At 33.3% G+C, this 17,947-nt stretch overlaps 1 protein-coding gene across 1 annotated transcript; it reads right to left on the minus strand.

The window, feature by feature from the left end:
• Nucleotides 1-1,768: 1,768 nt before the first annotated feature.
• Nucleotides 1,769-17,618, minus strand: LOC149802879 (UPAR/Ly6 domain-containing protein bou-like). The gene is made up of 3 exons (XM_089952330.1): nucleotides 17,466-17,618; nucleotides 12,506-12,658; nucleotides 1,769-6,272 (listed from the first exon to the last, which is right to left on the minus strand). The coding sequence occupies exons 1-3, from the start codon at nucleotides 17,521-17,523 to the stop codon at nucleotides 6,058-6,060; spliced, it is 426 nt and encodes a 141-aa protein (XP_089808456.1). The 5' UTR covers nucleotides 17,524-17,618; the 3' UTR covers nucleotides 1,769-6,057.
• Between the last annotated feature and the right edge of the window lie 329 nt (nucleotides 17,619-17,947).

The following is a 17,947-nucleotide window of genomic DNA, read 5'->3' on the forward strand; positions in this document are numbered from 1 at the left end:
CAGCAATGTTTGACTTTCGGTTTAGAATAAAAAATCATAATGTAAGCTTTTGAACTGATGGATGTGAACACTGTAACCCATGATCTAAGATTCAAGGTCAAAGGCCATCATTAAAATTTTTGTACAACAGGTGACTTTTGAAAGTATTAACTTTAAGAAATATTGGATAACCAGTACCATGTTCCCATGGCCTTGATATCCATGTCAGTGGGAACAGAATCTGTCTTGGCACTATAGATAGCATGCAACACATTAATGTTACCATATACAAATTAATTTAACATGGTTTACATCTTAATCACATACAAGATGAATTCCTGTATCCACATTGTATGACCTTGGTTTCAGAGTTGTAGGATTTTTAACTGTGATGCCAGTCAATACATTAAAGACATATGAAAGGAATTTGTTAACAAATCTTACTTGTTTGTCTTGGACAGGTTGATGACAAGTTCCGTATTACTTTGCATTTAAGGTCAAAGATAAAATAATTTTGATTTTCATACTATAAATGTGTTGCAAACAAATAAAGAAATTGAATGATGGACAAGAACACTTGCCAAGTTGGATTATCAGCATCTTGTATCCTTTGTAGATCCTGACCTCAGTTTTTGAATAATTTGAAGAAATAAGAATAAAATTTGATCAAACTGAACTTCATTATCACATAAGCATCTCAAATTAACACACCAAAGGCAGAAGGACCTTAACCAAGCAGTCCATTGATTGCATTTTAACAAGATATCAGATATATTCAAGAGGTTTCAAGGTAAGTGATCATTATTCAGGTTTTTAACATTATGGTCCATTAATGTTGTGAAGAAGAAGCATCATCTATGGATTTTGTATGAAACCTGGTTTTAAGGAATGTAAGAAAGACTCTTAACCTTAAAATAAATTAGTTATTATATACATGTAGGTCTGTAAACTAATATAGTCATTAGATTCATGTGCAGTCAAGTTTTCCTGGTTTCTTTCTTTTGATGAAATGCAAGGTTTCATGGGACAAGTCTGTCAGCTTTAGCCAATTGAAACATTTGTACACAGTCACAATTTTTTTAACAGGACTTTTTATAGTGCAGTTTTAAAAATTAATTATGTAGCTATAGCTGGAATTTCATTTCAGTACTAGTGTCTTGGGTAGAAAATGTATACATTGCTGTTACCACCTGAATGTTTCATTTGTATATGACAAGACACTGTATTTAACAGTTTACCTAACAAGTGCATGACAATTTTTTACTTTGTTATGCTGATAACATGGTGTATATGGATGTGTGTGTGACTTTGATTTTTAACATAGCTTTAACAATTTTCAGTCATAACGCTACGATGTCTTCTGCAGTGCAGCAGTTTATAGTGATGTCTAGCACTAGGGCATCATGCCGCAGACATGTAGCATGATGTCCTACCCAGTCACATTATCCTGAAACCAGGCCGACCAGTCCTAACACTAACCTCTTACTGCTGAGCACATAGCTAGGCAGTTGTTAGTACCATTTTTATAAGTCATTGGTACAACTCGGCCAGGGTTCAAACCCACGATCTCCTGCATCTGAGGCAGATGCTCTAACCACTAGGCCACCCAGTGATCTATACATGGATGGATAAACAGACCAAAACAGATGGTCAAATCTTACAGTATGTCTGTATCTCTGTGGAGTAATGAAAGAAATGGTAGTACTGATGCAATAACATACAAATTTTGGGAGAGGGTTTAAAAAAAACAACTCACAATGGTTGCAATATAGACTAGAAACAATGGATGTATAAAATACTATTTATTTCTATTATTTATAAAGAGGATTAATTTACAAAATGAATCATGTTTTTTTTTATGCCTTGGACAAAAAGCAGGATGCTGTTCAAATGCTTTTTACAAATCAAATACTGGCTAATGCTGAAAACAAATGTCATCAGCATCTTTGCTCTGGTTGTGAAGATGTGGTCCCAATCTTCAAAATAGATATCTCAGCACCACCATATGAAATGTCACTGTATTTTCTTGATCTATTTCATTCCAAGGAGTGGATGTAGAATTACTATTTTTTTAAATAAAAAAACAAAGCTACTACACTCATTTACAATGTACACCACACTCACAAAACAAAGAACCAATTAAGCAATCCCATAATGCACCAGAAGATCAAGGTCTATAACTCTTGTTCTACTTATGATTGATCCACATTTTGCAACAGTAAACCCGTGTCTACACTGTTCACAGCTGGGTGCCCAATAGCAATATTATTGTGGGCTGAAAATTATGTCATGATATTGCCACAAGTTGTTTTTAAAAAAAAAACTTATGATAATATTATCATAACATTTATACGATAAAGAGTAATTCTTTATAAAGCATGTTCAAGATACATGTCTGGCCAAAGTGCAAAGGTGCAGGTTACAGCTTACTACACAGCAGAAAATTTCATACATTTTTTCCACTGAACATTGCCTGTAGATTCTTGCAAGTTATATCTAACAAGCATATATCTACTAATGCTGAGGACAAAGCTGAATACACATGCTACTCTGTACTAGTGCTATACTGTACTGCAGTGAACTGCAAATGAATTGATGGGTATGTGTGGTGATGGTGGTGGCATGATCTCTAATCTATATAATATTGTGGTTGTAAAATTGTTCCTGATATAAACATCATTCCAGATTTGTCAACCATCATGAATACTGATGTATAATTACATCACTAGTGTGCATTATACAAGGATAAGTTCAGTTTTATATCAAATTGACAGTACATATCGGGTAAGATATATAAAGTATGGCATCACAAGGGTGATTCCATTGTAAGAAGTAAATGGGGGAATAATTTGGGACTGAAGATTTCAGTAATATCTGCTTAAATGTCTCAAAATAGATAAAACAGAAAAAGATGTTTTTAAATCCATGAAAGTAAATCCTTTTGCTTACTGTACAGATAAGAGAGTTCCTTTAAAATCACAATCTGAGTCCCCAATTTTATGGAATGGAATCAGCCCTTACAATGGCATACACAACATATTGCATCTGATATATATTATGTACTTAAAAACAAAACACAATGCTTTCCTTGCAAAGTCTACAAACAAAATCAAGCAACAAATGTTGCGTCCAAACTTCACCTAAAACTAGCATTGGGTTCTCACAAAAATGTCGACAAATTTTTTAAATAATTTATCAAAAATATTTTTAGAATGAATTTAACGTCCATCTTTCATCTACTGAAAGACAACATCAAGCAGGAAAACAAAAGTATAAACACTATACTTGCCTAAAAGGGGACCACTGACTCAAACTGAAAAAAAAAAACTGACAAGATTTTTTTTTAAATGAGCACAAGCCTCATGCTAGAAAGGTACATTAAATACAACTTAGATAATTACATTAAATACAACTTAGATAATTACATTAAATACAACTAAGATAGCTACAGTAAAGCAAAATAGTTCAGAGCATGTTACTTTTTAAACTTTAGTGAGAAAAAAAAGAATTCACCAAAAACTTTCATTTATATGAATATTTTAAATAACGTCCTTTCAATTGCAATATATGGTCAGTATTGTCCCGATTCCTGATGACCTTGGCCTTTCTAATCTCCCAATTTTAAGTTCATTCCTTGCCCTAAACACAATTATTCATACAGTTTATTGAAAGACAATGCTGTAAAATAAATACAAGTTGACCACAACATATTTAGCTTATTTCCTTGCTATTTTCCTTCTTTGACCTTGACCTTGACTTGAGACCCCCCAACAGTACTTCCTTGCTCCAACATATAGAGCTTACCACAGCAGCAGACCATCCTGAAAGTCTAGTGCAGGCATGTGGTTTGTAGTTAAATTTATTGAACTGAAACTCTAGCTCGTGTTTAGGACTTGGTGATCATGACCGTTTCATCCCAAAATGGATATTTTTTCTCTGTTACCCGAAGTGAAAGCTATCTACAAAGTTTGGTTGATCTATAGTGTCTCCAACTAAAGTTACTGTGCAGAAACAAGTTGGATTATTTTTCATGTGGCACTGGATCCTTAACACCCCAGATTCTATTTTTTAGATCACGAGTGCACATTATCCACAACAGAACAAATGATCAGAATATACCCCAATATGATATATTCCTCATTGCAGATGGAATATTAAAATAAAAAATTTCCAGCACAAACCAAACCCACAGTATATGCCAATGAGATAGTTCAGCGAAAAAAATTAAATCCTACAAAATGAATAATTGAGACATCATATATAATTCTCATTTTACCCAAGGTGCAAAAATAAATTTTTCTTTATGAGGTCAGTCATGGACTTAAAATATTTATGTATTGTGGCCATCATACACTGCAAAACTCTGAGGTCATTATTCATGAGATGTATATGATGCAATGAGAACAAGGTTGATTAATAACACCTATGATGAAAAGAAAGTCATTAAAAAATTAATATGCATTTTTAAGACACACAAAAAAACACTGACCAATCTGAGAACTGGATATCACCAGTTATGTTGCATCCCTATAATTGGCTATAATGCAATAGCATCACATATCTAAATAAAGTGTAAAATATTTGAGTCCATCATTGCATAAATCCATTGCAGGGTATGCTATATTTACATAACGAACAAAAATAGTTTTCCTTTCCTTTCTGTCTAAATTTTAAATATTCATTAACATTGATTCGAGACACCAAAATGATTTAAGAACATGTTTATTACCATATACTGCCAAAAATCCTTGCCAGGCATACAGTAAATAAATGAGAAAGATGTCTCTGTTTGAGACTCCAAAAGTTACAGTATCTGGTTTTCAGATTGCACCTGCTTATATTTAAAGCTATGTGTGTCTGCATCAGGTGTTTATTTGAGCAAAATATGGTATGCACTTTTAGTGGAGGTACAGTTAATTATCAATTTATAGCAAATAACAGTAGTGGACATTTTTTTACTGGACTGAAAACATGATAATAATAAAAGATTAATAATTGCATCTTATGTCTGCCAAAAATTCTATGAATTTAAAAATGATGTTTGCAACATTTAGGTAGATAAGTAGGTATAAGGTAACTGCATACATGCAGTATGTGGCTTTTTTGTTTACTTCATTCACTGGGATCAATATACAAAAACTGTTTATTTTTTTTAAACAATTGAGTATCTTTCATTTTAGTCCAGTATTGTACTGACAGTCTGAGACTGTTATAGTAATAATCATGATACAATAATGCCAAAATAAATACTGTGATTCGATGTTGATATTGAACCAGCTATACATGTATTCACTTCCATTACAAAATCAGGTTATTCAAAATGAATGCTATTTACAAGAAACATATATAGAAAATATGTATAAAAATGGTTATGTACTTTTAAAACTATCTATCATTGATTATATATAAAATGTACACACTATGTTCTCATCTGCAAATGTATAATGATTAAATGACTATGACCAAAAATGTTGTTGAAATTTATTCACAATTTTTTCTTCAGGAAAGAAATGATTTGCTACATCCTTTATTTGACAAAATGTCTGTTTACAAATATTTACAAATCTCAGCCTAGAGAGTTAAAGCCCATGTATGTATGTATATGTGTATATATAAGAACTTTGTATCCATCTAAAATGAGAGAAAAGTATTACAGAAGTGGATTGTAGCTAGAAATTTGAGAGTACAGGTATTCATTTAAGCTAGGGAAGAACAACATTCCCTAGCCCAACTAGTTCAGAATATTAAATATACTTGCTGGGCTTGTGAAATTTCATTTTCACAGTCCAATATTACATTGGAAATAAAAGAACTGTGAGTATTTTCACTTGTTTTATCCTCGCAGAGCTCAAAGATCAAAACTGTTAATTGTCAATCCATGAAGCTCTCTCTCTGTCTCTCACACACACACACACACACAAATGTATCACAAAGTACACCTGCAGATCTATATACAGACAATGCAGAAGATGACATACAAGGAATATAAACATGTCTGGTATTTATTACTTTTTTTTACCAGCACAGTGATAAGGACTCTTTTCATGATAGGTTGGATTTACAATGAATTGATTCCACTCACAACACTCTAATGACAGGAATTAATATGGCTAATGCAGTAGCAATAATTATTATAGACAGTGCAGAGAAAATGGACGAGGCTCCATTACATCCATCACTACTACATGTGAAGACGCAGGCACGGTAAAGTCGGTCATGGTCAGGAAACCTCATGTCCTGACACTGCTGTCCAAGGTCTCGAGCACTGCAAAATCTGTGAGTGCCAACAATACCTGAAATTATTAAAGGAGAGACATTGTACCATTTTTGCACACCTCTGAATGTCATATATAACCTGACTGCCTAAACATAACAATTTGACATATAAACAATTATAAATTTACATGGTACTATTGTTTTTAATGTCAAGTTACTTTAAAACTTTGAAAATTTTAACATAAAATTTTCTTTGAAACATTTAAATGCGGAGTCAAATCTCATTTTTGAGAATGTTATCCATGGTCATTAAAATTCAGTTTGCAACAGTAAAACCAGCATAAATTATATTCTTTAAAAACATCATTCATTTCTTTAAACAATTATCTACAAATGACAGAAAAATGTCTCATTATGCCAGTTACTTTAGAAATTTAACAGGACACACCTTAGTAGACTGTTTTATTTAAAGGGCACTGTTCATAATAAAGAACACTAACAAACACATTACCCCTATATAAAAACATCCATTGATTGAGGACATAATGTGGTCCCTTTATCAAAAGAGTAGACGGAATATACAAAAAGACGCAAGTGTAATTATGTATCTTCACAGACAGATATTCTTTAATAAAAGCAAATAAAGTCTACCCAGGCACATGAAGGTAGAGACAAAGTAAGCCTGTCATAGAGCACAAATAACATTTACAACCAAACAAGCCGGCATTTCAACTCAGTTTTAAAACATGATAATGATATGATGGAAATAAAATGCTACAGCATCATGGAAAAACTCTTTTCTCTCCATCATCATTTACTAACTGGCCCCACCTATTTTTCTGAGCTGTGTACATGTATATCTTCAGGTATTTACCAGTAGCCTTAGACTGTTATTGTCTTTAATTCTACTTCCGATTCCACAGTTCATTTACATAGCTTTAAGCTTAGTGTGTCGTTTCCAGATATTATGTGATAATGCTTTTTTTTATATTTCACGCCCATTGCAATATTAAATGTCAGATTACCAAACTGGCAATCTTAGGTACATTTGTTTAAGCTGTTGGCAAAAGAATACATTATATACAGGATGTGCTTAGCAGAGTCTGCCTGCAAACATTAGGTCTACAGTAAAGGGATAAACACAGATCAGGTTCTTGAGAAAAATGTGTTGCAGAACATATATATTTAGTTTGGAAGTACTACACAAAGGCTAGGGGTCAAATGAATCATCAATACTTATCTAATTGTAAGTTATTTTAGTTTTTAACAGTCACGAATGGTATGCCTTGTTATTCTTTAAATGTAGAATTCATCTGGAATAGCATTTGCAGTCCTAGACACTCATGTTTATTAGTAAACATGAAACAGACCACTGAGAAAACTCACTTGCTGTCTGCAAATTAATACAAAGTGACAAATATGGTTCATAATCTACCCCCCATGCTAATTATCTTAACCCAGCAGCATGTTCAAGATATAGGTTGCAATTTTCCAAACATGTTCCACATGTATAATGAAAAACTTTACTCAATGTTTAATATCCACTTTTACATGAAGTTTCATTTTGAATTGTATCTTGTCTACTTTGGTCAATTCATCAACTACACAACTGGTGTGTCGCATGGTGAATTGTGTTACACTCAAATTTCAGTGGTGGTTATTGCTTCGTTGTTCTGGTCCAAGTTAAATAATAACTACCAATCACGAATTACTGTAGCTTATTCCCTACATGACAAACAGGAAGTACTGGCAAAGCAACAGAGAAACTTCATGCAGAAGTCTTTAACTGATATGTAAAGTATTTAAACAGAGATGCATCAGGGTGTGTGGTTGCAGAATTGTGCAAAATCTGTACGAATTATGAATTTGCACACTTGAAGAGTGAAGCATCAGAACCCCCTCAAATAAGTTGAAAGTCCTGCATATGAAATGTACTCTGCAAAGTATACAATTTTTATTTATCAGTTCTTGATGCAACATCTGTTTTTCAGGTAGGCACCTGGGTTCTTCAAGCATGACATGAATGGTTGTTAAACTAAATTTGATTGGCACATTGTGCTCTGGAATAAGCATTATGGTGTAGTTTGCATCATCCATGAAGGAAGTTTTATAAATGAGTGTGTAAGATACGGGCTACCTGATTCCCGTCATGGTTCATTAAGTTTTTGTTGCAAATACTGGCTGATAGTAACGATGACAATAATTTTTAAAGTTATGAAGAATATCAAATTATTGGAACTGGGAAATTTTTAATGAGTGATTAACTTTACCAGTAAGTGATTTTGAACCTGAAAATGGTGTTAAATGTAAATACTGGATGGACAAAAACTGATAGCATGACAACCAATCTGCCTTTCAAAAGTATTTTGAAATTAAATGTACAAAGGGCAGAATAATGTACCTAAATTAGCCCTGCAGATCATATGCTACAAAATGCTATATTCATGTCATTGTTAAATTTTTTTGAATAAACAAGGATACAAAATTAAATTAAGAAGTAAAGTTATTTATTTGAATACCTCTGTCTCCACAAGTAGACTATGGCACTGATGGACTAAAAACCCTAAAAAAGCATTATGGAACAAATAAGAAATCTAGCATGGTAGTCTATAAACTACTGATTAAAAAAGTAAGTTTATGTTGGTGTGAAAATACCTATTTTGGAGTACCAGTAGATTTAAAAGATAATATCTGTGAGCTCTGAGAAAACTGTACATAAAAGCTATAAAGATCACTTTCCCAACATATTCAAGCTGACAAAACTAGCTATGCATATGCCCCTTCAGAAAGAATGCACAGAACAATATTCATACACAGATAAGGAACAGAGAGCATGCTCAAATAATTAAGAGATTAATGCTTATACAACTTCATGTCACACCTTGCGAGAGTTTAATTTGAACATCAGAGCTCTAAGGAAGTGGAGCAGGAAGAAACAGACAGATGTTGAACTGTTAGGTAAATATTGAGCTATGACCATTTCCTCCTACACTTCCTTCATTTCTACTCTACCCTTATTTCAGTGACAAAGGGTGAAGTAATCCTTTAAGACAAAATCCTGGCACTATCTCTCCTTAAATTGTATGTGGGGAACAAATTTGGTATTCCTCTTTTTATGCAGAGATATTTAACGAGTGAATGAAGGTGCAGAAGGAATAAATAAAATTAGCACAGAATCAGCAAGGGGGCAAATTTCAACCTGCTTAAGTTTATCACTTTGTGTAAATTTGACAAAGAGATTAAAGAACAGGACTGGGTGTTGTCAATAATTGTCCTTGTTCACTAACAAATACAAGAACCTGTGGTCACAGCAGTCTTTTACATTTGTAGGAAGTACAATGTGATAGATTTTGTTGGTGTTTATCCTCATTCCATTACCTGGATTTGTTCTAGATGAGATTTTCTTGCACAAGGAAAATTTATTTATTTTTTTTCTGTTTTGAAGATAACATTGTAATGTTTAAATGAGACATGAAATTGGTAATAACTTTTCAACGCATTCATGCCTGGTGGCTAAACTGAGTTAAAGGGAGCCACCATTAAATGGCTTAACATGTTGCATAAAACTCACTGACAACCAACAAATAGATTGTTTGAAATTATTTTGTTTTCTTGCCATTGATGAGAAACTGCAATAAAGATATAACTATATGTCTATCTGTATTTTTGTGTACTGGATATACAACCAGTATGTCAACATACATACAAGAGCACCACCCACCCTCTAGAGATGGAAAGACTACCAAGTTCATATGTGTATCGATAGGTATTGTTTCACCCCTAATAGAGGCTGGCTGGACTGGATGTTGTAGTATGGTTAGTGCTGTGTATATTTCAGTGACTGGGATAAGCAAACAATTTAAACGTGACCAGTAGAAATATCCCATCACAATTCTAAAGCACAACATTTCTCACATTCTTTATTTTAAAAACTGAATAAATAGCCCATGTAACTACGTGACAGATTTCTTCAACATTTTCATGGATTTACAAACCAACTTGCTGGACTCTGGGACAAGTTCAAATTCGTCTTGTCTATGAGTAAGTAAAAAAAATGGAGTTGGGGTTTGTTAGTGTTCCATTATTAACTAAAGCCAGTTTTGGCAAATAAGGAATAAATATTGCTATTCTAACTTGTCAGTTACATTTTAATTGTAATATGCATGTGTATCCAGAGTTAGCCAGCGTTCAGGTCCCTAATCTAGCCTCAGGCAGTTTGTTAGCTGAACGAGTATAACGATAATTTTTTTGATGCATGGCGCTGTCTTTAGGGAAGTAAGGTGTTAATTGTTAACAATATAACATCACCGACACATGTTTGAAAATAAAAGGCACTTATCACCAATGACTAACCACCAGGATTTCATTAAAAGCATGATCAATGAACCAAGAAAGTAATACACCCACACATGGTGTTTATAATCTGTTCTTTATACGGTAATTAGCGGGAGACTGATAGGCAAATATTGCTTGGCAAACAATTAAATGGACACAAATAAGTCTTCTCAATCTCAAAAGTTGGCTTGTCAAATATTCTGATGCATGTCAGGATTATCAAGGTGACTAGCTGACGATTGGAAAGCATAAAGTATGGACATAACACAACCCATAAAAACATCAATGATGGGCTTATTTTTACCTGGTTTTCCCCTGGATGCATAATTAAATCTGCATAATCATTTGAAATTTAATTGGAAAGGTAAAGAATAATGTTAGTATAAACATAATTAAAATTAATGCAGCTCTGTTAATGGTTATTTTAAAAATATTCTCTCTCCCTCTCTTAAAAATCTAGCTAATTCAAAACCATCTTCTGTCAGACCATTTTTGCAGCAAGCTCAATTTTCCCAAGGTTAAGTCAATATTCCATGCAGGTTGCCCAGGGCAAGTTGACTTTCAGAAAATTGTTAAATTCCTGATCTTTCTTTTCACACTAGTACATCAATGTGATATCTTTTTGTTTGTTTAGAAGTAGAATCTCCCTCTCTATCTCTCTCGCTGAATCACTATCATTCAATGTTTTATACTTTATGAAACAACTAAATATTCTCTGATTGGAAATTTATATTTCATCTCTCATAATACATGCATTTCAGTGTGTTTTAGTGGGTAAATCTTTTTGAATATTAAATGGCATTGTATACGACTTAAAAACAACATTGGCAGTCTACTGTAGCTCAGCCAACAGGTAAGTTCCACTCCATAGAGTGGACACCAACTATCACATAATTAGTTTGCTGTGAATTTTTAATTGAGACAATAAAAACAATAATGTTTCATGTATCTACCATGTGTGTGTGTGTGATTCGGAGTTTTAACATAGCTTTAAACAATTTTCAGTCACAGTTTATAGTGATGAGAAATCATGCCACAGACATGTGGCATCATGCCCCACCCAACCACATTATCCTGACACCAGGGTGACCAGTCCTAACATTAACCTCTTGATGCTGAGCACCTAGCAAGGCAGCTGCAACTCCCATTTCTGTAAGTCTCTGGTACAATAAATTGGCTACAGTAGCAATAATCAAAATAATACTAAAGTTTTTCAGAAAAAAGAATAAAGGTTGCATGTACGGAAGCAGATGAAGTATCCATGAAAAGGGATAAGAGAAATTTTTGTGTCAGAAATCTTCATCATTTTTAACTGCCCTAACACTGTCAACACTATTTGCCCAATAAACTGCCTGTCATATATGTCTACATAGCTTTATCATTGTGCACATCAGAATCTACATGTATGTATGTGGTACTCCACTGAACAAAGAAAATGTGTACCTGTATGTACATGTATGTTAATAATGGCATGACAGCACAACACCGTCTATGTGGTGCCAATTTAAATTTAAGTTCTAAAAGCTTTAAAAAATCGGAAAAACTTTTAGGAAGATTAATCCTTCGATAAACATGTATTGCTAAGGATAACAGATATACAGATACAAAATTTTAAAAAAAAACACAAAATTAGATTATATGTCTATATCTGAAAAATGAGGCACAAGTTCTTCTGTCTGAACAGACAAGTCAATTTCTGAAGGATTCAATTCTGATTTAGTAGTGGTTGTGATGTAACAGATATACTTGCTTATAAGTCAAGTCAAACTGCAAACAACCAAAATCCTGCTCTGCTGTAACATAATGTGCCTGCAGATCAGAGTCTATATTGCTCATTCTTCTGATTACTCCTATCAAACTGCACAGACCTAGATCTGATCTGCCACTGCATTATGCAACAGCTGATCTGGGTCTGTGCCTGTTTGTAGTTGTACTCGAGTTATAAGCGATCATGTATGGTGTCTCTATTTCTCACCTCCCCATAATCCAGTGACCTTAATGCAGTATTTGGCATCATACATCCTGCATTCTGAAGATACCACTGGGTTGTTGGGATTTTCATGGTCAAAGATCTCCTGACAGTTGGTATCTAGTGTAGAGTTACACTGGTAACAGCCAAATCCAAAACCTGCAATGAATGAAAATCATATATTTATACTCAAATTTATAAATATTAAAGATCCTTCACTTTTAAGAATGAACTCGGAATTTAACATACACTATCAAATGCATAAATCTATAGAAACGTGGCACTGCTTCTTCCTCAAATGCATAAATCTATAGAAACGTGGCACTGATTTTCAGTTCTGTGTCCTCCTACAACCTTTGGTCTGCCACTGTCTGTACCATGGCTTGCCTAATTGCCTTGTGGTGGATCATTTATTTTCCCTTTCAAATTAGTCATAATCAATAATCTTATCGCTTACACCATTACTAGCATTAACCAATCAAAAGTTAATATTTGAACAAATGATGCAATTTATTCTGTTTTTACCCATACAGTTCCTTCAGCTTTGATGATAGATGCAATCCACAATAGTACTACTTACTATTCATGAGGCAAAATATAAAGTGTCATGAAATTCACCTGATTATCTAATGAAGTTTTATTTTAAATAATTGTTATTATTGAGGATGTCCAAGTAAACTGAATCTGATTCTGACCTATTTGTTTATACCAGAGATTACCATATACGGGGCTTGGTTGGAAACACTGTTGCAAGCCAATCAAATATCATCCATTCCTTATTGATATGAAGGCAATGATGTTCTAGACTATGTATACTGAAAGATCACAAGATGGATTTGTTAATGGGGTAAGAATTTTTTTTTCATGGCACATAATTTGTAAACCACACTTCTGCTCTATTTCATTAGTATGATCAAAATGGTATGTCCCTTTATACAAATAAATGAAAGATGTAAGAACTTAAAGCATAATGGTGTAATTTCATTGTAAAACTGAGAAATGAATGATGAACATTGCATTTGCACAGAAAATGTTCACCATGGCTTTTCTGTAAACCAACAGCAAGTTCATGCAAGTCTATGAAACCTGTCCAGTCATTAACTTGTTGCAACATACTGATAGAGACATACATTCTGTTGATAATGTGAATTAAAAAAATATGCAAATAAATTACACTGTAAGCCAGTATGTGATTGACAGAATTTCTTATCCAACAGAAAAGCAACAATTTGTACTCCTTTACCATACCAAATATTTCTTATAAATGTCCAATGTAACAAATTTCATGTCAATATATTTATATTTGCATATAATGTATATTTTTATATAATAGATGCATCAAAATCTCAAAACCAAAATTATGTCTTTTTTTGGTCTCATCATGGGGAAAATTAAAATTCTATTTGTAATTGACAAATATAATTGTAATTGTAATTGATGAAAATAACTGGACCCAAGTCTGACTAGGGGTGAAAAAGTTCATTGCCCTGAAACAACCAAAATGTAAACCCCAAATTTATTATTAAAAGTGATCATATAAACAATTATAATGGAATTTAATATTTTTATCAAATCATGACATTTGATTGTCGTGCCTCTGGGTACCTTTGGCACAGTGCCCAAACTTATAATGTAAATATAATTCTGAAAATGACTGTTGGCTGATTTCTAGGAAGAAGCCACACTAACACATGTATCAGCTACTCATTATCTGGTTAAGTAATGCTGGTGCATATCACTTGAACCCACACCCTCCGCGGTGAACCCTAAAGGAAACAATACTAGCAAATGCAGAATCTCTGATTTGACATGCTGAATGCCTATTATCATGTAATACACTTTCCCATTATGCAGGGGAAGGAAAGAGCACATGCTGTACAGCATAGGAATGTGACAGTTGATTATGTGGCTAACTTGTGGCAAAGGAATAAATCAAGTATACAAGTCAAACGAATGACATACTATACTGGCTTGTAGGATAATGACCAAATAAAAATCCCATATGGAAAGTTTACATTTATGTCAGTTTGGACAATGGAATGATATAATATCAGACTAACAATAACATGGACCATGACCATGACAACTCCGAGAAACAAAAAGAATAGAGTTTTCAGGTCAGGGGTGGCCAACCCAGACAAGAAGACACCAGGTCTGGTTACCTATCAATACCATTATAAATCTGGGGCTCATTTATTGGACTGCAAAACACCATCCAAAAAAAGGAATATTTTCGATTATTGTTTCATTTCCCCCCCTTAAGTTTATTATCCCATTCAAAGTAAGAAATATTATGGTTATGGATCCTTGGGATTATAACTTTACAGATATATGCAACACAACATAGTGGTACACTGGATAAGAAAAGCAGTACAAATCCCCGACAGCTACTCTCTTGGTTTTTCATTATGCAAATGACTTAAGACATACATGTACATAGATATTATCACCTGTGTTGTACCTGGTCCACAATTCCATACAAATGTTTCCATAATTTTATTCATTCTCTTAATCAAATTAGGTAAACTAAAAAATGAGTAATCTAGAGAGACTTAAAAGATTTGACTATTGTCATTTTACCAAACCAAGTTAGTTTTATTTTTATTCCAGTTATTTCCATTTTCTTCTAATTTTTCTCAAAATAAACTTTCCATATCTCATAAACACACTCCCTGGAGTATTTGAGATGGTCCCTTCATCCAGTCCAATTACACAGCTCACATAATTTTAATATTTTATATTTGATTCTGATAATTACCCTATCCATATTGCCTGTTTTTTTCAACATTGTTTATTCTACAAATTGAATAGAACTTTGGCGATTCTTCAGACTGATCTAAATATATTTACAGTATATCATCAGTATACTGACTTATTTTTATTTTTCATTAATCGACGTTACTTTTATACTTTATTTTTGCCAATCATTTTTTCCTAAAATATCAGCATGTAATAGAAACAAATGGGTTAAGATTTGATCCCCATGCATGCAGTGTCTATGAAATTTAAAGAAATCAGATAAATGCAAATTCTGTAGGACAACTTTGCCACCTTCTGAAACAACTGAACCCCACTATTACAGAATTTTGAAAAAATTAAACTTCAGTACACTTAATACTTTTCAATAAAATTACTGCAACATAGTACTGAATGCTTTTTACAATCAGACCAGAAAGTTGTTGCTTCATTATTTTAAATAAACTATCATCATGCTTTTTCCAATGAATCTACCACTTAAAAAACTTTTCTGATCTTCAAGTATTGTTCGATTATCTTTCATCTGCTTATCTCAAATTGATTAAATAAGTGTGTCAATATGTGCAATACTTTCCATTAGCAAGACTGATGGTAAGTAACAGATATTGTATGCAATATATGACAAAAGATGCTGAATAATTTTGATTACGGGAATCTTGGACAAACTAGTAATTTATTAGACAAGCATATAAATCTGCTGGCTAATTATTTGTTGAAAGTTGGTTGATGAGGGACAACCACAAATTTTAAATATTTGTCTACCTATTTACTAACCTGCAGTTCCTCATAATTAACAAGAATACTGTTTCTTGCTTTCAGTAACTGCTTTGAGTATAATGTACTGATTTGAACAGGTGCCTGCAGTTATTCACATCACTTCACCATCACACTGACATGAGGCAATTAGTGGCTCATTATCATTATCTTTTTATCTTAATTAACAAAATCAAGTCAAGACCTGAACTGGTATTTCTTGTTTTGCTTAAGACATTTATTTAATCTGGGTTGGGGTTGGGGTGGTTAGTAAGGTGTAGTTTAAAAATGCATTATTAACGACTGAACCTGAAAAAAGAAGAGTAAATGCTGCATGCAAATGTATTTTCATACAATGATCTTTACCCCTCCCCCACAAGATTTAAATCACAGTTTCAAAAGTTAAAGATAAATACTTTTCCTTCACCTGCATGCTCAAATATAACACTTTACCTTTAATATTTTGGATTGAAATGATTCATTATTGTCAGAGACAGCATATTTGTATGTAAAGGGAGGTCTCTTGTAATTTTGATTTTAAAAATAAAAATGCATTTGCATGGCAATATTATTATATTTGGAAGGCTCATTTTTCAGTATTTTTTTTTAAAAATAAATAAATAAGCTGTGACTTATTTTGTACTGTATGATTAATATATTATAAAATTATAAAGTATATTAATAATAGTAATTTGAAGAGATATATCATTCTAACACTGAATTTATCTTAAACATGACGAGTTTCCTTACTAATTATGTAATACTGTATTGTTTTATTTAACCTCACCCCACCTACTTGAATATGTATGCTCCTGCATAGTGATGTGTAAGCTTAACATCTTTCAACACTGTCGTATGCATACCCCAACAGATTTAAATTTATGCGGATAACTGAAAAATACATCATTCCATGTCTGTGATGGACCACTAGAAGCCTCATTTGCAACTAAAAACCAAACGGGTCATATATCATTATATGGCAGCCTAATGGACTTTCCAGTCCCAGTGAGGGTTAAATACACGAAGTTATGGATAGTAACTCTCAGGAAACAATGAATAGTAAAATATATTACATCAGAGTGTCGTAATAAAGATAAAGCTATTTAGCACAGGAAGATTTTCAGACCTTAATGTGGCGAGCAAAAACTGGATCAAAGTCAGTCGTCTAAATATTTATCTGAATTGCAGGCCGAACGGTTAACTCCGAACTTTCACACAGGTAACAATGCCACCTGCATAACCTATCCATCAATATGAAGGCTACATCAAACACACCAAACTCTTGTATGTGGAACACGGAATCCAATTATATTCACGAAAAAGTAAAATGCAATCAACTAACCAAAAGAAATAATGATGTCATGTTGTTTACCTGCCCCCCCCCCCCGTACATTGCAAACTTATGAAGTACAAGAAAAGATGTTGACACCAATACAAAAACGATCCAAGTCTTTACCTGGCACTGCCAATAATATCAGGATAAATCCTGCCAAGATGGCTTCGACTAACTTCATTTTGGTACTATCACAGAAAATACACAAATATCTTCTGGTGATGGGCAATGACCTAGTTTATGAACAAATATGGTCGCTGTATACCTGTAATTAGAGCGCCCTCTGTCATACCTGTCGCATGATTCAAACTCAAGGGGCACAACCATGCTATGACAGTCGATCTAGTTTTGATACAGGTGTAATATGTTACCATAGGAGTCTGACGTTACATCAATAAAGTACGATGAAATCTCTGACAACCCGAAATCACCTTATCGGTACCATAAATTAATTATTTAAAAATAAATCGTGTTAAAAGATATATTTTAAAGTGGCCCTCAAACTTTTCGAAAATGGGATCACTTTAATGACCTGAATGAGAAGGGTAACGATCACTAAAAGAGCCTGTAATTTTCTCTTGAGATGCCCCCAGTGCAATTCTGCT

Source organism: Sinohyriopsis cumingii, chromosome 3, assembly GCF_028554795.1.
Source record: "Sinohyriopsis cumingii isolate HCF-2022 chromosome 3, ASM2855479v2, whole genome shotgun sequence".
Taxonomy (NCBI): Eukaryota; Metazoa; Mollusca; class Bivalvia; order Unionida; family Unionidae; genus Sinohyriopsis; species Sinohyriopsis cumingii.